Source organism: Phyllostomus hastatus, unplaced genomic scaffold (assembly GCF_019186645.2).
Source record: "Phyllostomus hastatus isolate PE091 unplaced genomic scaffold, TTU_PhHast_1.1 phas_contig_137, whole genome shotgun sequence".
NCBI lineage: Eukaryota > Metazoa > Chordata > Mammalia > Chiroptera > Phyllostomidae > Phyllostomus > Phyllostomus hastatus.
In genome coordinates, this window is record NW_025333583.1 from 15,369,656 (window position 1) to 15,392,126 (window position 22,471).

The window sequence follows — 22,471 nt, forward strand, 5'->3', positions numbered from 1 at the left end:
CAAACAGTGAATGACAAATTTCCCTTGAGTTATATTCTGTTTTATTGTGCATCTTCTGTTTTATGTGTATTGGTCTTGATTTCTCATTAAACTTTGAGATTCCTTAAAGGTAGGATGGTATCTTATGACTCTTCTACTCCCTCCTCCCTGCTAAAGCACTATTGCACCTATATTCAAGTTGTCTAATAAATATTAGGGTATTCAATAATTGACTGAGAACAAGATGATACCTTAGTTAACCTGGGATAAATAATGACAGCTAACATTTAATGTTACATGCTAGCCATTGAGATAAACCAATAGTTGTACACTGCCTTGTTTCAGCACCCCACCCACATTTCTGGGGAGTGCATACAATTATTTTCCACATTGACAGATGGGAAACCTGAGGCTATTTAAAGTTTCACATTGAGGAGCCGGCATTGAAACCAAGTTCATCATTACAGAACTTAGGTGCTACCCTTCACACTACACTGCATCTGAGGAATGGCTGCCCCCTTTCCTCCCACGATTCAAATAAACTCACCTCTCCATGTCTTGTGTCCTGATTTGGCGATTCGCAAGTCTGACTCTGGCTGTTAATAGGAGAGCTTCTCTTAGCTGCAAAGACAGACGTTCTATCCTAAATTTCATACATTCATTTTATTTCATGAGTTCATTTTATTTTCAAATAAAAAACTTATTCTAACAGTTCACCTTAAAAAGGAGACATGTAATAATAACACGTTATAAGAGAAATCACATAATCAATTAAAAAATCTTAGCATTTCTAAATCATTAATCTAAACCTCTTATCTATGCAGTCTGACTCACTAGGTTAAGTGCTAAAAAGTTGGCAATACTAAAAACAATAATAGTTAACATCTACATGGTACTTAACATGTACCAACTCCTGTTATAAGTGTTATGTATCAATTTACTTAATCCTTGAAGTAATCATATAATAACATATGGTATATTTTAGACCCATTTTACAGATGAAGACATAAGGCACAGCAAGTTTAACTTGCACGAGGTCACTTGACCCTTGAATAAGGTCCCAGTCTAAGTTATATGGTTCCACGTTCTGTGTTCTAGTGACCACAATGAGCTGCCCCTGAAGTAAGATTCAGACCAGTTACGTTTTTACCTAATGATGGAGAACAGTGGGAAGCTAAGATGGCAGTGCTCCGTTTGAATTATGAGTAACCTGGTGCTGAGAGGAAAGTGATTTACCAACTGCACAAAGCAAGAGACCAGGGGGACTGTCAACCATGTGCCATTGCTTTTTCTTCTGGACATGTTGTCTAAGCTGAGCTTCATTTCCTCTCAGATGCTGGACACCATTTTAAGTCCACAAGGGTCAGGAAGAGGGGAAGGAAACCCACTCTGGATATGATTCCAAAGCAAAGGGTGAGAGGTGGGAATGGCTGGGGTGGGGGGGAAGGGAGACAACTGTACTTGAACAACAACAACAACAAAGAAGCAAAGGAGGGGGGGCGGGTAAAGCAAATAGTCCAGGTACTATTCACCTGGACATGAATTCTTAATAGTTTTTGTACATGTGTTAAATCCCAGTTCAGGTATGAGGAGAGACAGAGAGGGAGGATGGTGGGGGGCGGAGAGAGAGAGAGAGGAAGGAGAGAGAGAACCTAAATTTGAAGTGACTTCTACATTTATATAAGTGATAAGTCTTCAAATAAATGAAGAAAATGTTTTTCTTTAATAAACGTAAAGATATGGCTTTTTCAGTAACAGTTTTGTTTTACTATAGCATATTTTATTTTTCTTTTGTCTTATTTAAACTGTTTTCAGTTTTTTAAAATTTTTTTATTGTTCAGTTACACTTGTCCCTATTTTTCCCCCCATTACTCTCCCCTGCCCTGCCCACCCTACATCTCCCACATTCAGTCCCTCCCCCAAAGCTGTCTTTGTACTTTCAGTTTTTTAACCTCACACATCTGTCTTCACTTTCAGACTGTTTTAGTCAAATGAAGTTAACCTCACTGCAGCCATGGAATCTGAGCAGATCACTCTGGCTATGACATTTTCACTTATTTAGTTCCTTGATGTTTAAACCACCAAGGTTTACTCTTAACTTTATAGTTTGTTTCCGTGGTTGATGTATTTTATACATGTAAGTTTGGGGGTTAGTCTACCTTTACTATACAAAAAAATTTCATCTTCCTTTTGAATGACTGTAGGAAGCATGGTATGTCACTATGAACAACCTATCATACATATGAATAACATGGCACTCCTAGTTTACAAAATTCCTGAACATATTATATCCTTGCAAGGTTGTGTTAAGTCACACAGGAAGTTTAAATGACTTACGTAAAGTCACACAACACCACGGCATGTGCTCTTGGTTTGGAGAGGCTTGTCATGTGAGTGACTCCTGTACTGGGGATACCTAGATAACTCTCTGGAGACATTTTCTTTCTCTTGGCTTCTTTAAGGGCAAATTCCCCCCTCACCCTCATTCCTGCACATAAGGGAGTCTGCTAAGACCATCTCACGGGGTGCCCGAGTCACGAACCTGTGATGATGTTCCTGATGGGCTTCACCAGTGCTGTGAAGCCAGAGACTTCGGGCTGCCTGTGCTCCCACATGGGCTGCCATATAACAAGGCCGCTGGCCAGTCGGAACGTGAGGTCGGATTCCTGCGGGGAGAGAAGATCTATGTCCACAAAGTGGCCTCTAAGAATGGTTGGAAGGGCCAGTCAATGCAAGGATTAACATTCATTCACGGGATTATTTTCAAAATGGGTTGACCCTCCAGATCTTCTTTCATCACACAGATGAGTTTTTCCAGGGTGAACCAATAGCCCTAGGTTATTGTCACAATTACTATGGAAATCACAGTGGTCTGCTTTAGGCAAAACTAAAATTCAATTAAAATTCAGCTTTGTGCAAAGCACAAAACACAGAAATTATTGTTTTGTGTCAGCAGTGACAGAGGCCTGTTTATTTCAAGTCTTAGCAGACCTCTTTCCTTGTGGTAATCACTATTATTTCTCTTAATTATTTAATTGTCCTTCTTTCTTCCTCATAAGTTAATATCCTTAGATGCTGGCTATTTGACTTTCTATTCTCCAATCCATCTCTTGTTCTTGCATTTCACGGGACCAGGAATACATATTTAGATCCTTCCTAGTATATTACTTTGTAATGTTGCCTTTTCAACAGTCTTCAGCTCCTTGAGGGCAGGGATATAGCAGGCATCTTCCCTTCTCAACAGCCCCTATCATAATCGTAATGCTTAACACAACATTGAGAATTGGGTGCACATTACTTGCTGAATTGCACTGACTTTACAACCTAAACTCATTCAGTTTTTCTACAATTTAAGGTCTTTTGCAGGGAGCACATTCGGTGTTTCATCATCACATCATTTTGAGAGACTAGGTTTAAGACGCTTTCTCATATTGTGTAAGTACAGATATATGGCATTCCTGGATTACATGTTAAACAACTCAGCCTCTCAAAACACCGTCGAGCTGGAAGCAGAGAATGGGATAGGAGATTAATGAACACAGCTGAGACCCAGGCACTCACTTATGTCAGGGATGTACAATCCTGGCTTGCATATGATAATCGCCTGGGGAGATTTTAAAACACAGGAGGCCCAGGTCCCACTTCCTCCCTTACCCAGACCAATTAAATTAGAGTCCTTCTGAGGTTTTCTAAAGATCCCCCTGGTGACCCTCACATGTAGCCATGGTTGGAAACCACTGATCTAAAAAGTTAGGAGCTCAGAAGAAACTGAAAAAAAAAATAGTAAAGTGATTCTGTAAATAGTGAATCAATGTAGCTCAGGATCAAAAGAAGCTTCAACTGGAAAAGCTAGGGAAATCCCTGAATAAATCTGCATTTGGGCTGGCCATAGGATCCAGGCACCACCGAAATGCCCACAGTGGGAAAGCCCCTAGGACTCCCTGTGGAAGCCCATTCATTGTACAAGTATGTAAAACCACCTACTATGTACCTGTTACCATTGTAGATTCTGGGATACATCAGTGAACAAAACATACAGTCCCTGCTCTGGAAGGAGACTTCATTTGGGATGGTGAACACACAATACAATGTACAGATGCTGTGTTACAGAACTGTACACCTGAAACCTATATAATGTTATTAACTGTCACCCCAATAAATTCAATAAAAATTTTGAAAAATCCCTGCTCACCTAGTGCAAAGGAGAATAAAGTAGGTAAAGAGATATATCAGACAAAGTATTTCTATTTTTGACAGGATGGCCAGGGAAGGCCTTATTATAGCAGTAACTTTTGAGAAAGGATCTGAAGGAGCTGCCATGCAGATATTTCCAAAAAAAGCTTTATGTGAAAAGGGATCAGCAAGGGCAAGGTCCTAAGCATGTCTCATGTGTCAAGAAACAGCCAGGAGTAGGCAAGTGAATGACAGAACAGTAGAAAAAATATGTTCAGAGAATTTATTGAGTTCCAAATAATATAGGGTGGGATAGGTCATACTGAGGCTGGGTAGGTAAGAGCCTCAGCAATGGCTGGGTAAGATGGGAAGCCATCGGAGGATTCTGAGTAATGGAGTGACATGATTGGATGTAAGTTTTGATAGGATCACTCAGGCTTTTGAGAATTAAGGGTATGGGTGGGAAGAGAGACTATTTAGGAAGCTGTATTATCATCTAGGGGAAAGATATCTAGACCAGGATGTCAGTAGAGGTCAAATGAGAAGGGGTAGATTCTGGACACATTTTGAGGATAAAGCTTACTGACCAGAAGTAGAGTGTAAGAGGAAAATGTGTGAAAGATTTTTGGCTTTGTCATTGATAAAGATGGGCAAGATAAAGAAGGAGCAGGTTTGGGGATATCAGGAGTGTCACTTTAGACATATGAGATTTGGTATCCCTGTTAGGCACTCAACTAGAGATACTGAGTAAACAGCTTGATGCGAAGGTCTGGCCTTAAGGGGAGAGTAACCTCACTTCCCTTGAAATGACATGGAGAAGGCTGCATAGCATTATGTGTGGTATTAGACCCAGCAAGCAGAGAACTAATAGTAAGCAAAGCTTATCAGATTTGTCTCCAGAAAAGCAGGACACTGAATCTCAAATGGCCTCATTTCAGTGATTTTGTAGTTTCTGAGCTCAGTCCTTTTCCATGTTTCTCATAAGTAATCTTGACACATATAGAATCCCATGGACACTGCAGCAATGAGTGAGCTCTTATACTGAATCCTGGGCCTTTCACCTCTCGTGACACTTAGCACTCACCAATGGTTACTCTCATTATTTTGTTTTATTTGAGATATTCTCGACTAGGTTGTCTATGTCTTAAAGACAAGTTGAGCTCTCCTCCAATTGTGCATTTCTCCTGGAGCATCACACTTGATTAATTTTACTTTCCCCGAATAACACCAGAAAATCCAATCACTCTTCAGACCTGAATACCTGCAGAACCTATGGTCTTCTCTTGTTTTCCTTTGTAAGTCCTCTTAAGTTGGCTGAATCTATAAACTCAGGACCCTAATTCCTCTGCTCGAGTCCTCTTTAATGGGTCACCCAATGCTATGTATATATGCATGACCAGACACTCCTGGCTGGAGAAGGTACTCTTTGTCACTCAAACAGCCATGGGGCAAGTGGTCTATAAAGGTCCTGAGAAAACCCAGAGGGTGTAAACATTGGCAGACTCAAGTTCCCCACACTTCAGATGCTTTTCTTGCTTGTCCTGAAAGCCTGTTTCCATGATGATATGAAGCAATTCTAAATGTGTTTACTAGTAGCTTAGAAAGAGCTACTTGAACAACTATGATTTTAAATTCCACTTTAAAATTGCTTACTTCACACATATGGATTTTATAAAAATAAATACATATGAGGGCTCAGATTTTGTTTTATTCCCTGTTGTTTCTCCAGGACTCTGAAGGCCTAGCATGTAGTGGGCATTCAATAAATATTTATTGAAGAAATAAAGAAATATAATCAAATCAAGAAAATATAATTATCACATTTAAAGTTGATCCCTTAGGTATAATAAATATTCATTTTTCACTGATAAAATTAAATTTGGTCTAAAATGAGTAAAATATTTGACAGAATTTTCAGGTTATTTAATGTGAAATATTTGACTAGTTATAAATTTAAATCATAAAAATATACATTAAGTTATACAGTGTCTTACAAAAAGATGAATCACTTACATAGATCTATTTGCTTTCTGTGAATTAATTTTTAATAAACATTAGTTAAGTACTAAAAAATTAATTAAATACTTATGAAGCATAGATACTATGTTAGTTATCCAGAACACAATGATAATTTCTACCCTAAAACTATTCAGAATTTAGTGGGAGAAATGGCACATAAAGAGATAATAAGAAAAAAAAACTAAAAGTAAAAACAAAGATATGCTTAGAATATTATAAAAGTATAAGGGCAGGAAGGTGGACTTTGAATGCAACTATAAAGGGTAAGTAGGAGTTCCCAAGGCAGAAGGCTGAAGTATGATGGCATTCCAGGTGGCAAGACCAGCATGAAAATAGGCCTGAAAAAACCACATTATGTTCTGGGGGAAACTCTAAGCATTTGGAGCCGGTGGGAAGAAGTTGCCAGGAATGCCATGGAGGGCCCAGTTACCACATTAAGGAGCTGGAGTTCCACTTTCTGTATAATGAAAAATCAACAAATTACTTTCAGCATGTTGGTAATGTGGCCAGATGTTCATTTAAAATAGATCATTTTGGTATTGAGGTCGGATTTTATGAGATGAACTTGGAGGCTGTGAATCCAGGTAGAAAGTGGCCCAAGTAAGAAGTCCAAGGAAGGGATGATAAAATCTTGGGTTAATACAGTAAATAGGGAAAAAAAGGTGTGGTACAGTTGAGAACTATTTATGAGACAAAATGAGTAAGAGTCTGTGATTAGTGAAATGTGTTGGTAAGAACGAGGCAGTTCAAAGGTAGCTCCTAGTGTTTGAGTTGATGTGAATGGGTCCATCACCTGAAATACAAAACACTGGGATGAGGGCTCATTTCAGGTGAAATCAGAAAGTGCCCATACACCCTCTATCTGGAGAAGCTAGCTGGCAATCCGGGCCAGAGACCAGGAGAGGAGTCCGGTTTACAGATGTAGAATTAGGTGACCTCAGCCTATGGAACACAAATCGTAAATGAAACTGGAGAGGAGGTCTTCCAAAGAGAAGATAGAATGGGAAGAGCAAAGGGTCCAGGGTGCATTTCTGGAGAGGCCCAATGTTAAAGGGCTAGCCAAAAAAAGACAGGCACTCAAAGGAGATAAGAAGAACTGGCAGAATGGGGTGTCAGTCACCAAAGCAACTGGAATTTTCAAGAAGGCCTGATGGCAGCTTCAAATGCAGCTGAGATTTTAGTGAGATGAGGATGGCCAAACAAAGATTAGGGTAATAGCTCATCCTCACTCCACCTCTATTCCCCCTCAGCCTGACACTACCTTTCTGCTTACCTTGATCCTGTGGACTAGAGGAGCAAACAGAAAGACAAAGAGCTCCACAGTAGCCATGGAGTTCTGGAATATCTTCCTTCGGTTGTTCTCTTCTTCATCATTGGAGCTGCTTTGGCAAGGCGGTCCTGGAGAACCCTGGTTTTCAATCTGATGGATGAAGGCGCTGCTACTGCCACCCCAGCTGGATCCCCGGTCTGTGACTCCAATCCGCTCACTGTTGCAGTCCTGGGGGGCCTCCAGGAGCATCCAGTGCAGGGTGTGAAGGAGCTTTGTCTCAGCGACACCCAGTTTATCCTGGTGGCCTGCAAGAGACAACCACATGGCCAGGTTAAGGAAAACTCTGTGACCAGAGCAACAGATGTCAATTTGGGGACTGGGAAGAATATCTCTACTTTGCTCTGCAGTTCAATTTTCTGGAAGCACTAGAATTTCTCTATACCCCTTGCAACAACTGATGGCACATTCTTGGTTTGGGGCTTTCTAACAGGCTGCAGTCTCTACAGAATGACATGCTATCATAGGACAGGAAACTGCATGCATCACATCTCCTTAGTCAGATACCACATACAGTTGACCCTTGAGGACACGGGCTTACACTGCAACAGTCCATTTATAGTTGCATTCTTTTTTCTGTTGTTGTTGTTAAACACAGTCAACCCTTCTTATCCTTATGTTTTGCATCCACAGATTCCACCAACCAGAATGGAAAATACTGTTTTCAATCTGCGGTTGGTTTAATCTGCAGATGCAAGGGTGGGCTACAGAGTTAATAGTTACATGTGGATTTTTGTCAGGGGGCTGAGGGTTGTGAGGGTGGAGGTAGGGGTGGCTGGGGGCTGTTGTGTGTACATAACCACCTTTGAACCCTAACCCTCTTCCCATTGTCCAAGGGTCAACTATGTATTTCCAAATGGGCAGCATAATGGTTAAAAGAAGACAACAGCTACTGGATTTTAGGCAGTGTGACCAGGAGAGGACCCTCTACAAAGGCAACATTTGAGCAGAGACCCAAAAGAGGGGATCGAACGGTACGGAAAACAGCACTGCACTAACATGGGGTAGATCGCTGGGATGGACCGGTATGCGGTAAAAAAAATCTATGAAACATGTAAAAAACAAAAACAATCTTTACGTAGGTGCATGCACATACACACAGTCCTGCAAAGTGAAATTGGTCACTTTTGGAGCCAGGAGGGCAAAGAGAACAACTCTGCTGGGAACTCATCTTGGATGAGTGAGAATCTTCAGCTTTCCTATATATTATAATATTTAGAAGCATGATATATTCAAGTACTACTTGTAAAATTAATTTAAAAATAAGAGAGCAGGTTCCCTCATTGGTAATATGGAGACAATGGTGGTACCAATATGGGAAGAGAATGCGGGTGAGAATTAATATGAACAGTACCCAATACCTGGTATTACCAATGGTGAACACTAAGGACGGTGGTGTGCCGTAAATATGTACCACAGGAGCACCAACCTAGCTTGTTCCTGTTTGAAAGGAGGGTGGCGGTGCAGTGGAGGACGTGAGGCAAGGCAGCTTGCACCAGGTCCCATCTGGAAATACTCTGGATGGCTTCAGAGAGGGCCGGAGAGAGGCCGTGCAGCTTGTTCTCCACCAACACTCGTTCAAAGGACTATACATGCAAAGAGAAAAAGGAAAAACACAGAAAGCACGTACAATAAGGATTCAGAGATTCTGATTGGTGAAGAAATGACATCAAGGTACTGTATATGCTAAAAGATGCAAATTACTGGACCTGAGTCAGATTTTCAGGTTTTTATTCAAAGTATATGGCTTCAATTACTAGATGATTATCATATCCATCAAAATAAGCCTCCTCCAACAAAGAGTACAACACATTTAATTCATGAAGTTCTTGGATGTAATATTTTATAAAATGTTGCTGAGTCATTCAGAGAGGCTGTCACAACTGCATACCAAAGTAAAATGTCTTTTGTAAAAAGCATTTTGAGGAACAGAATTTATGTCAATGTTCACCAAGTGTCAAATAAGACATACTCTTTCAAGAAACCTGACTTTGAGATCCCTGAGTTACTCCATGTCCCCAGCAATGACTGGGCACAGGAAACTCCTTGCCTAATGCCTGGAACCATCAAGATAATATACCTGTTGAATAAAGAAAGAAAGGGGGAGAAAAGGAACAGAAGGAGGAAGGGGGAAAATGAGCTATTTTTGCTTTGCTGGTTTAACTTTTCTAACCTGGCCAGGGATATTTTTAGAGAGTTTAGTACCCCCATAACAATTTTGACCTACTCAGGGTTTTTTTTTTTTCCTTTTTAAGAGGAAGGAGTATATGTTGGAGAAAGTGCAGCTAAAAATATATATAATAAGTTTAGTAAGTATTTGACTTGTATGAACAGAATCCGATGGTTGCTCAATGCCCCAAATGGTCTAGAAAATCATGTAAGTGTGCTCTACAGTGATCATAATACAAATCCCAAGTGTTTGAGCTGTATTATAGGAATTACTAGAATACTTGAGAAAAAGATGTTGCTTAATAAAGAATTAACTGTTTGACTAAAAAAAAAGAAATTCATAATGAAAAGTATGCTGAAATACTTTTCATGAGTGAATGAGTGAAATCAGAGCTCCAACCTTTTAAAAAAATGAAGGCCTTTGGATATGCAAATCCAAATATTTTTAAATTTCTCAGCCTTCAGATAATTTTTAGTAGATAAAATAACTTTTAATTTAGACACTTATATCCCTAAATCTACTTATCTATGAATGTGACTTAGGTATCTGATATCATGTTACATTAAAAATGTCAGACATATCTTTGCAAAGAAGAGGGAAAAGGCAAGGTTATTTTAAGCTAGTATAATTTGTAAGCATGGTTTAGTAAAGGCTCAGAGATTTCAAGTGTCAAATTACTCTAACTTTAGATCAGTATAAAAAATTTCTATTAAAAGTCTCTTATTTGAAAGTTAGATTTTAAAAATACATGTGACAACTTTGACGAGGAGATGTAAGAAAGTCCTGCTTGACAGTGTGAGAGTGTGTGTTTGTATGTGTGTGTGTCGTGAGAGAGGGTATGTGTGTGTGTTTGTATGTGTGCGTGTGTAACTTTCCAGATGGCTTGCATCCTAGTTTGTGGCCATAACACATTTTAGAGCTCCTTATTAGAAGGTCATCTGTGGAGTCATTTGCAAATATTCATGGCAATATCTAAATCGGGAGGTTTCCATTTTAGGTTATAATATATACAACGTGAGCTCCAATTTTTAATGAAATCTGTAGAAACCCCACTCCTTTTGCTTCACAGTTTCATGTCTTTTGTTCTCAACTTGTGAAATGGGAACACGCAGGGATATGGGATTCTCTTAGAACCTTAGGACAAGGCACTCTATTTTACATAAATACAGGATGGGGCAAAAGTAGGTTAAATTACCAGTTTTCATTACCTAAAAGATAAATAATCATAAGGAAGAATACTAAACAATAACAATAATAAGACAAATAATGCAAATAAAACAAGGAGAATAAATTCTGTTGCTGTGTACTCACAATTGTAAGCCTACTTTGCCCACCCCCGTATTAATATCATTATTTTAATAATTATTTTATATCATCTTTTCAGACTTCTATAATGAATAAAGGACATAAAAGTTCAAAATTACATATTATCTTGTTTGAGTTCATAGATACTGATTTTATGAACTTTCACTACATAACAGTCACAGTTTTGTTCACTAAGAACTTCATTTCTTATTCTTGCCTGGCAAGGCCCTCCACCCCCTAGTTCTCTGTTATCTCTCAACCCTCTCTTTACTGCCCTGTCTCTCCCCCAGCTCTGGTTGAAAGTCCTTTCGACTTGCCATTCCCTCTGATCTTCTCTTAATGATCCCTCCCTCCCTCCCTTCCTTGAAGTCTGTCTGAGGGTCACAAGAGCAGGTGAGGCTTACCCACCCACCAGCTCTAAAATGAACCCCCACCGAGTGCTCCCTGATCTCCTTTCTTGGTTCATTTTTCTCTATCGTGCTTATCACTCTCTGGCCTGCTACGTGTTTCACGCGTTCGAAAGTGGCCTGCCCCCCTCCCACTAAGAAAGCAAACTCTGTATGTGTTTTGATGATTGCTCTATCCCATCATCTAGAACTGTGCCTGGCACATAGAAGGTGCTTGACAGTATTTGCTGAGTGAATTCATATACACAGCCAGCATGACTTAATGTCTTTCTTTGGGTTGAAAATACCACACAGAATATGGAAATCATTAAATGGTGAATATTACATACCACACAAGAGGCTTCATATTGTTTCCCCAGTTTAGGCCTCAAAAATGCACTGGAAAATTAATAGAGATATTTGTTATCAACATAAATAAAATTATTATTAGAGCATCCTTATGAAATATTTTCGTAAGACATGATGCAGTGAAACTCAAATTTCATGTCTCCCCACAGCCTGTTAATCAGCAGGTTTGATGCTGACCACATTTGCTTTTACATGTGTAATTACATATACGACAGAGACGTAGATCACTGTTTTCTGCATCGACTCTTATTCTGAAGACTTCTACCTAATCAGATTCTAAATCGCCAGTAATCAGAGGTAGCACATTACTCGTGTGCAGTCATATTAAAACTGAAAAATGAACACAGCTTGTAGGTCATGATTCCCAGAATTTAATTTCGGATATGGTAAATGTCTAAAATAATAATAATAGTAGTAGTAGTAGTGGTAGTAATAAAGGAAACCTTGTTTCTTGTTTATTGGAATAGGTTTCAGGCCCTTGGGGATGTGGGGTAGATAAAAAGCCTTATGACAGATCATTCTCTTCTGAGGCTCTAACCAGGAACATCACGCTCGCTGAATCTGAGCAAGAATGGTTAACAAGTGGGTATAGCTGATATTTGCCCAACAGGAGCTAGAAAAACAACAGGTCACCGGGCAGAGATTACAACAGGAGATGAAGGGGAAATTGGACGCAGGAGCACAACCAGTCATAATTATCTTCCCTAGTTCCCTGCCCCCTCTTCCTAGGCTCTCTGCCCCCCATCCCCTAAATAATGTCTGTATTTATTTAAGAACTGCCAATCTGCCTGTAGTCAAACTTCACTGAAATATTTTTAAGCGCATGTTTTTAAGCAGATGCAGAGGGCTTGCTTTCCAGCCCCAGAGCGGGAGCTGCAGGGCTGTGGCGCGGCCTCGGTGGCAGCGGTGGCAGTGGCGAGGACCCAGGTGGCTCCCGGAGCGCCCCCAGCCCGGGCTGGCCCGGAGCGGCGCTGCGCACCCTCTGCGCCCCTCACCTGGTCTGCCGCCACAGGAAGGTCTGGATGGGCAAGGGGATGCCTCGGCCGCTGTCCTGCTCTTGGCCCTCAGAGCTCTTCCTCTTCACCATGATGGTGGCTCCCCGAAGCCCTACTGCAGGACCCAGCGCTGGCTCCTCTGCAGCCTCCTCCTCCTCCTCCTCCTCCTCCTCCCGTGGCTCTCCCCAACTCTCATCCCCTCCTTCCCCGAGGCAGCGCTGGCTCCCTCCGCCCTGATCCCGCGTCCCTCTCCCCTTCCCCCGCCCCTCCCCTCGCGTGGAACATGGCTGCGGGAGGAGGGGAGGGCCGGCGGAGCCGCGGAGCCAGGAGGGGGGCGCTCGGAGCAGCTGCCCGCCTCGCCTTCCCCGCGCCCGCTCTTTGCTTTCAGCACCTCCCACTGTGGACAGCGTCCCGCGCCCACCTGCCCGGAGGCGGGAGACGCGGGCTGGGGGCAGGCTGAGCAGCAGTGGGGCAGCCCAAAGGGTCCACGCTCCGCACCGCACCGGGGCCCCTGCGAAGCCTCCTCAGCCCCCAGGTTTCGCTTCCTTCCCTTGGAGCTTCTCCCCAAAGAGTGTCCCCTGTCCTGCTTCCCAACCTCAGCAAGGTCTGGGGAGGAGGAGCTTCGGGGAACCGCAGAGCAGTCTCTAAGCCTGGCATCGTTTGCACCTCCAGGAAGGAGGTCAGGAGTCCACCCTCGGGGCTTAGCGGGAGGAGTACTTGAAAATTATTAGAGGTGCAAATCAGGAAGGGAGCAAGCTGGGTGAGACAAAGAAAGCTTGAAAGTTTACCGATGTGAGAATTAATTTTAAAATGGTAACCACAAGAAATTAACCTTGCTTGTTTTGCCAAAGCAGGAATGTCCAGAAACTAACAAGTTGTGGGTATCAGTTAATTACAACTTGAGAAAGGACATTTCAGTCATGCTGTCAGGAAGTGTGGATAATTCTGGCCCATTACTGCACTTGGGTGATCCTGTTCATCCCTTGATTGGTATCTGCCATCTTCCTTGTGGTTGTCACAGTCAAATGCCTGTGTCGTTTATAGGTAGATCACTGTTAGATTTTTTTATCTAGCAGTAAAACAAGTAAGGGTGGGGCAAAGCAAAGCAGCCTGAGTAGAAAACCCTTGCTGTGAATCCAACTACCTACAAACAAACAAACATAGTCATATACCTTTTTGAACACAGCTACTGCTGGAACCTATGAAACTGAGAATCAGACCCCAGGTCCTGATCTCAACAGACAGAAATATTGCCTATGTAATTAACTGCATGTGGGTGTACTCCATATAGAGAGAACTATGTGGTATACACAGGTATTTTCAGTCACAGAAATAAAATCTCCGTTTAATTTCTTGAAGCCACCTTTTTGTTGCGCGTGGGTCACCGGCTAGCAGTGACCACGGCACACTGTGGATGGCTCGACAATACGCGAGAAAAAACACACATGCACAGAGACAAACCAGTTTCTGTGGGGAAGTAGGGACAGAATGGCCACCCCCCTAGTGGGGAGCGCGCCGATTTACAGTCCATACCTGCTTTTATTGGGCTCATGCTACATAATAACTCAGGTAACGTACAATACTCATTAGGGGAAGTAAGGAACATATAAAACAAAGAACTCTGCCGGTCTACTGAGTTGGGGGTCAAAGAGCTGTAAGGCTGAGGAACAAACTAGCTTCCTCCTAAGACCCTCCTCATTCAACTAAGAGCATTCTTGGACAAAGAAGGTTTCACAGTAATTTACATGTTCTTTCTTAGGCCCGATCACCCCGGGAAATCCGCACTTCCCAGTACCGAGCTGCACTTCCCCATCATTGTTTCAGGCTTAGGTGGAGCGCGGGAACTAAAGCCACCGAGAGATAAGGAGATTTTCTTCCGGACGCTGAGAACTCAGACTTTGTCAAAGCCGAGGAGTGAGGGTCCATCACCCCCTTTGCTGCAGCCCCCCCAAGTCCTTCTTTTGGGGGGGCCTCCCAAAGTGATCGTGCCTGGCTTGGGTTGTTCCCCCCGTGGGGAATCTTACCCGTCTTTGGCTAACCGACCAAGCTTTTTTGGGGTTCAGCAGCCGAAACAGCATTACTGCCAGGGAGATAGGCTTTTTTCTCCTTGCCGGCTCACGGTTCCAAGGGCATTCCCTTAGCTTTAGCCTAGGCGGGGGTCTCAGCTTCTAATACCAGTCAGGGCGGTTCCCAACACCTTTTCATGTGAATCTTGAAAAAAAAGAAAGATTCTCAATACAGCTTAATCAATGCATATTTAATGAGTTCAGTTTATATGCCAAGCACTAATCTAGATGTATTCTTGCTCATAAGGAACTCACAATATGGAAGGGAAGACAGACATGTAAAGAAAAGTTACCACGGATCACATGATATAGGCTCGCAGTTTGTATAAGCAAAGGGACAAGGCAGAGAATACAAGCACGAATCAAACGGAAGAAGCCTTTGTATGTCAGGCTATGAAATTTGGATAGGAAGACTTCCGGCAGGGGAGTAAAATCTTCAATCCCACTCAAGTGTGATGGATATAACAAGATTGTAGAGGCTGTTTGAAATAGGCAAGAGTTGTAGATGGGAACACCAGTCTGGAGAATAGAAAAATATTCCATGAGATCCTAAACCAAGGCCATGACAGCATAACTAGAGATAAGGAGATGAGTTTTCATGATACTGCTGAAATAGAATTAATAGCACTGTATAACCAGGTGGGCACAGGGAAAGAAAAAATAGATACCATACTGTTTAAGAGCTTAGGCCTTGAGCCAGACAGCTTTTGGTCTAGGCTTACTTCATACTAGATGTAATACCTTCATACTAGATGTGATACCCTGGGGAAGGTTCTTTGCCAAAAAATCCAAATAATAGTACCTTTCCTGTACAGATGTTGTTAGGATTAAATGTTAATACTTGTAAAGAATTTAAGAGAGTCCCTGATCTATACTAAGCCTTCAATAAATATCAACCAAAGTTCTAAGTTTTCTATTTTGAGCAACTGAGCAAAATCATGATCTCACCTATAGAAAGAAAAAGTTGACAGGAAGTATTATATTCTTCTCTTATATGTGTGTACAGGGGTGTTAATGAGTTTTCCTTGAAGTTCTATTGGAAATTCCAATGGATACCATGAAGAGGAAACTAAAAATATGAGTATGGACTTCAGAAGAGTCAGATAATTATGACAGATTGATTAACACTGTATAAAAAATAGTTGAAACCATGGAAGTAGATAAAGTAATCCAACAAATACATGGAAAGAGAATGAGCCCATTGAAAGTATAAGGGACATCAACTTTAGTCTATTGCCATGAAGGATGCTGTTGAGAGGTGACAGCATAGATATGATTGTGGGGTGGACAGAATTCTAAGATGGTCCCCAAGATTCCTGCCCCCTGGTGTACATATATATATACCTTGTCCCAGTTATTCAATCAAATACTAATCTAGGTACTTCCGTGAAACACTTTATATAAACCTACTTGGGGTTTTGAAAACTACTATTAACAGACTTTATTTCATAGAGCAGTTTTCCGTTTATTAAAAAAAAAAAAGTCCTGACTGGTGTAGCTCAGTGGATTTGAACCAAAGGATCATGGTTCTATTCCCAGCCAGGGCACATGCCTGGGTTGCAGGCCAGGTCCCCAGTTAAGCGGTATTGGAGAGGCAACCACACATTGATGTTTCTCTCCCTCTCTTTCCTTCCCTTCCCCTCTGTCTAAAAATAAATAAATAAACTCTTTTTAAAAAACCAAAGTATAGAGAGTTCTTGTATACTCTTTCTCTTCCAGTCCACAGTTTATTATTAACAATTTGCATTTATGTGGTCCACTTGTTATTATTGATGAGCCATTGCCATCATACAGAACAGTTTTATGTCCTAAAAATTCTCTGTGCTCCACCTATTTATCCCTTCCTTATCCTTGGCAACTGCTAAACTTTTCACTGCCTCAATAGTTTTACCTTTTCCAGGATGTCAGAGTTGGAATCACATAGTATGTAGTCTTTTCAGATTGGCTTCTTTCACTTAGCAAAATGCATTTAAGTTTCCCTCATGTGTTTTTCTGGCTTGAGTAATATTCAAGCCACAATTTAATTGCTGAGTAATATTCAAGTGTATGGATGTACCACAGTTTGTTTATCCATTCATCCATTAAAGGACATCTTGGTTGCCTTCAATTTTTTCACAATTTTGAATACAGATGCTACAAACATTTCATGTGCAGGTTTTTGTGTAGACATAACTTTTCAACTCATTTGATTAAATACTCAGGAGTGCTATTGCTGGATTGTCTTCCAAAGTGGCTATACTATGGAATTTTTTTTTAAATAAGACACTTGGACATATTTATGGGCCAGAATTAAAGAACCATTGGAGAAAAAATGTTGAAAATATTTGAGAGGGAATAATTAATTAACAAGGCTCTGGAAGAGACTATATCTGGTGCACAGCTGAACTGATCATCTTCGGTGGAGGAATAATTCCTAAAATGGGAGATAAAAAGTGAAGGATGGTAGAAGCTAACTTAGCAAGAAAGAAAGGATGAGAATATAGGAGTGTTCAGGCTTGATGGCTTATGTAAACTGTGACATAATCAGTACTCATTGTTTAGGACTGACATTTGATGAGAGAGAAGTAGGGCATCTGTCAAAAAATATTAATAGCAGAAAACATATGCTGAATAATTGTTATATGTCAAGGTCTGTTTTATGCACATCAGTCAATTGATCCAAAAAAAACTCCATAATCAACTCTTAAAGAAAACAAAACTTGAGGCACAGAAAGGTCATATAACCTGCCTGAAGCTCCAGAGTAAGTGATAAAAGAAACTGTAAAGTCTGGCTTTGAAGTTCTACCCCAACCTTCTGTGATAATACTGAGTATTGTGTAATCTTGAGGATTTGGAAGAATTAATATAAGTCACTTAAGTGGGAGCTGCTTAAGGACATGGGAAATAATTGTTCTATTGATGGTAAAAGATGAAGAGCTAATGGGCATTTCCATTCCCAAATGTCCTTAAGGCAATGAGTCATGTGGGGGTGGAAGAAATCTATAACAGGCACTGTCAAGGTCAGCTTTCAAAATAACATTTTAGTGCTGAGTCAAGATTTCCATGTGGCTTTATTTCTCATATGCCCATTGAAAACCTCCAAATATATTTTGGCTTTTGGGAAGAATCCTTCCCTCCCTAAATACTTTTATCTACATTGCCTTCTTTCATACATTTTTTAAAAATTCAGATGAACACTTGGAGGAAAACTAAGAACTGAGTTAATCTGGAGTCAATTACACCATCGCAGTTAATGATCCAGCTCCACTGTAATCACTGTGTGATGCTGTCATCTCACTGTGTAAGAGCTTCATGAAAAAGGTGTCCAGTGATTGAGTGGGCATGGGCCAGAAGAAGTAACTACCTGATGGGCCTTAGGAAGTCTATGAAAGGAAATTGTGAGAAGATTCAGACAAATATAGCTAAATGCATGTTAGCCCTGAAAGTTATCCTTCACTTTAAATGGGATAGAAAATTTTGATAATGGCCAGATGTCTAGTTGACAGATGAGTCCATAAGTAAATATCCATGGCAGACAGACTGGTCAGGGAGAACTCTGGCTGAGTTTTGGAAAAGATTGCTTCAGTAAGTAGAACCAGAATGCTGTGTGAGGACAGGAGACTAGTGGTAATACAAACACTCACAGTAATTAATAAAAAGAGTTTTTGTCAAGTGTCCACCAATACCCTATGGCAAACCATTGGAACCTGAAGGTCAAGTATGATTCTTCTTCTCATGGGTCTATCAGCCAAAAGTGTATAATACTTCCATTGCTGTTATAGTTCTGGAGTTTGACCACACTTACTTTGAGGTCACTCCCAGTGTGCAGAAGTTGACTTATACCATGTATCTTAGGCATCCATAGCCCTATAGTTGGTCTCTTCAAAGGGGTCAGTCTCAGTGGTCTCGCAGAGGTCAGAACAAATCTGCAAACCCATAGTCCACACTCATCTAAGTTCCTTAAATGGGTTTGTAAGGTTCTTCATGGTCTGACTAAATCTCATGCAACTCCTTCTGCTCTATTTTGTTCTAGGTATACTGGTCCTTCAGGGACCTGGTATTGCTGGTTCTTCTTCTTATATACTTTTATAGGGCTAGCACTTTTTCACCATTTAGGTCTCAGGCAAAGTATAACTTTCTCATATGGAACTGTTTATTAATCTGCCTAAAATAGTTCACTCTATCCTATTCCAGTAATAGTCTATTATATTCCCATTTTTTACTTTATAAAATTTATCATTCTCTGAATACCGGATTTATTTGTTTAAAGTTTCATCTGTTCAACCTGGAGAATAGCAAAGGACTCTGTAAGATATCCAGGAGTAAATATAACAAAAATATTTAATATTTCCACAAAAATATTAAATATTAAAGATTTAATATTTTTGTGGAAAATAATAGAGTATTTAAAGGCACAAAGACTTGTAAAAATGCCATGTTCCTAGGTAGGAAGGTTCATTTTCAGAAAGTATCTTATTATCCCTTAAATCCAATTTTATTGCAGAGTTTTTCATAAAACCATAAAAAAGCTCTTTATAAAATTCAGATAGGAGAGCAAGGAGTTGACAATAGTCAAGATAGATTTGAAAAAAAGGAAATCATTGGGAAATTATAAGACTATATGCTAACTAATACAACATGATTGATAACATAGAAATAGCAAACTTAAAGAGTAGAACAAAATAAAAATTCCAAAAAAATGAAATATGAGGAAATCACATGTGATACAATGGAATGTGTTGTATCTTTTGAGAACAAAGTAAACCGAAATTCCTACCTAAAACCCTACCAAAAAATAAGTTCAAGGTGACTTAAAGGCCTAAATGTGAAAAACAAAATTTTTAATTTAAAAAATTGTTGCATGTGGGTCACCGGCCAGCAGTGACCACGGAATGCTGTGGATGGCTCGACGATAAACACGTGAGAAAAAACACATACACAGAGACAAACTAGTTTCTGTGGGGAAGTAGGGACGAAATGGCCACCCCCCCTAGTGGGGAGAGCGCTGATTTACCGTCCATACCTGCTTTTATGGGGCTCATTTTGCATAATAATTCAGGTAAAGTACAGTACTCATTAGGGGGAAGTAAGGAATCATAGAAAACAAAGAACTCTGGTCTATTGAGTCGGGGTCAAAGAGCTGTAAGACTTAGGAACAAACTAACTTCCTCCTTAGACCCTTCTCATTCAACTGAGAGCATTCTAAACAAAGAAGGTTTCACAGTAATTTACATGTTCTTTCTTAGGCCTGATCACCCCGGGAATCCGCACTTCTCAGTACAGAGCTGCACCACCCTGTCATTGTTTCAGGCTTAGATGGAGCAAAGGAACTAAGGCAACTGGGAGACAAGGAGGTTTTTTCCCAAATGCTGAGAACTCAGGCTATGTCAAAGCCGAGGAGCGAGGGTCCATCACCCCCTTTTGCTGCAGCCCCCCAAGTCCTTCTTTTGGGGGGCCTCCCAAAGTGATCGTGCCTGTCTTAGGTCATTCCCCCCATGGGGAATCTTACCCGTCTTTGGCTAACCGACCAAGCTTTTTGGGGTTCAGTCATGAATAAAGCAGCAGAAACAGCATTCCTGCCAGGGAGATAAGCTTTTGTCTCCTTGCTGGCTTACAGTTGCAAGGGCGTTCCCTTAGCCTTAGCCTAGGCGGGGGTTTCAGCTTCTGATACCAGTCAGGGCGGTTCCCAACAAAAAATTATTTTGATCTCCCAAGTTCTTAGAAATACTTTGATTCTTTGTTGTAAAAAAGTCAAAAAGCTAAAGCTATGTAAGAAAATATATAGAACTCAAAAATATTAATTATTCTTTGAAATGAAAGGCACATACTAATGAAAGTAAATGCTGTGCCTTTAATCGACAATGGGTTTGATTATGTTAAAATTTATTATGAAATCAATAAGCACTGACAAAAATTTGAGAAATGAAATATGCTTCAGCCCTGGCTGGTGTAGCACAGTGGATTGAGTGCAGGTCTATGAACCAGGGGGTTGCCAGTTCGATTCCTGGTTTAGGGCACATGCCTGGGCTGCAGGCCAGGTCACCAGTAGGGGGTGTGTGAGGTGCAACCACCCATTGATGTTTCTCTCCCTCTCTTTCTCCTTCTTTCCCCTCTCCTAAAAATAAATAAATAAATAAATAAATAAATAAATAAAATCTAAAAACAAGAGAAAGAAATATGTTCCAATCTTATTAATAATCTCAATGATCAATATGCTCAATCTTATTGATAATCTGAAAAAATTACAGAAAATAATCAGATATGATAACAACCATTTCAAGATCCTTAAGAGCAAGGACCCTGGAACCTGATTACCTGGATTCAAATGCCAGCATCGCTGCTCAGAAGATCTGTGACATTGAAAATACCACTTAACATCTCTGGGAGTCACTCTCTTCATCTGAAAAATGAGAATAATAACAGTAGATATTTTGTTAGGCTGTTGTGAGGATTAAATGAGTCAATATATTCTCTAGTTAAACTGTTTCATAACAAAGGATTAGTCCAAATCTTAATGGCATAAAACACCCCTTCTGTTGTGCTCATGATTTGTGAGTGAGGCATTTGGTAAGTCTCAGCAGGGTCATTCTCAGTTAGAGCCTCAGGCAGCTGAAGACATTAATGGTCTGGCTACCCGAGAGGGCTCACTCATGTAGCTGATACTAGAAGCTGCCTGACAGCTGGGAGCTCAGCCCTGTCTGTCCACTGGAGCAATATACATGGCCTCTCCTGAATGTCAGTCTCAGGGTAGTTGGACTTTTTACAGCGCGTTTTACGCAGAGAGAGCACCCCACAGAATGAGGTAGAAGCTTCACAGCCCTTTCTCATCTAGCCTCAAAAGCTATGCAGCAAATTTCTGCTGCAGTCTCTCAGTTATAAGTCATTAGGTTTCCTCCAGAGTTGAGGGGAAGGAACACAGGTCTCACCTCTCAATGGGAGGAGTGTTGAACTTGAAGACATTTTAAAATAGCCATAATATAAGCAAAGCACTTGGAAGAGTGCCTGCGCTACTCTGTCATTAGTATTATTCTTTTGACATGATGTCTTAGCCTTTTAGCCTTTCAAATGAACTCTTTTGTAGCTCATTCTTTGTCATTTTGCCTTGATGTTGCAATGCCACGTGCTTCTTAAAGGAGTGACATCCAGGAAGATGGACAAATAACAGTTCTGGTAATTCTCAGAGGGGAAGTTCTCTAAACCTTCCAGTTATGTATAGAAGATGGCCATAGCATTTACATTTTGTTTTTTTCTTTTACATTTGACATCTTACCAACACATCCCTGAAGCACAGAGTCAAGTGATACAGAGCTACCCACAGATGCTGCCAGAGGAGGCGGCCAGATGCTAGCTCCTGATATCACAGTAGGATTCCCCTATTTGGAATCATAATACCTGAATGGTCAGTCCCTTAATAGATCAGATCTTTATTTTGACTTCAATTTCACTGGTTTCTCCAGAGGAATTCATTCCAGCCTTGTGTTTCAGGAGTACAAAAACCTCTTCTCGAGTGTTAAGAAGACAAGAAGAAATATGTATATTATACTTCAGGTAGACTCCAATATCTTAAAGCCTGTTCTTTTTCTTGCTTTATAACCAATCACATATTTTTCTATTTAATGAGTATGCAAGCTTCACGATGCTGGAAACCATGTTTGCTGAGTCACTGAGTATTGCTTTCTTTAACATTGGTATATCTTGAAATC

At 40.7% G+C, this 22,471-nt stretch overlaps 1 protein-coding gene across 7 annotated transcripts in view; it reads right to left on the reverse strand.

Moving 5' to 3' along the window:
- Positions 1 to 12,855, reverse strand: part of UNC80 (unc-80 homolog, NALCN channel complex subunit) — a 182,892-nt gene extending 170,037 nt beyond the window's left edge. For all 7 annotated transcript variants that reach the window (XM_045854721.1, XM_045854712.1, XM_045854711.1 and 4 more), the window contains exons 1-6: positions 12,724 to 12,855; positions 11,710 to 11,758; positions 8,928 to 9,084; positions 7,445 to 7,746; positions 2,522 to 2,645; positions 527 to 600 (exon numbers count right to left, since the gene is read on the reverse strand). In XM_045854721.1, the coding sequence (XP_045710677.1) occupies positions 527 to 600; positions 2,522 to 2,645; positions 7,445 to 7,746; positions 8,928 to 9,084; positions 11,710 to 11,758; positions 12,724 to 12,815 (798 nt within the window). In that variant the 5' untranslated portion in view covers positions 12,816 to 12,855. The remainder of the gene's footprint in view (positions 1 to 526; positions 601 to 2,521; positions 2,646 to 7,444; positions 7,747 to 8,927; positions 9,085 to 11,709; positions 11,759 to 12,723) is intronic.
- Between the last annotated feature and the right edge of the window lie 9,616 nt (positions 12,856 to 22,471).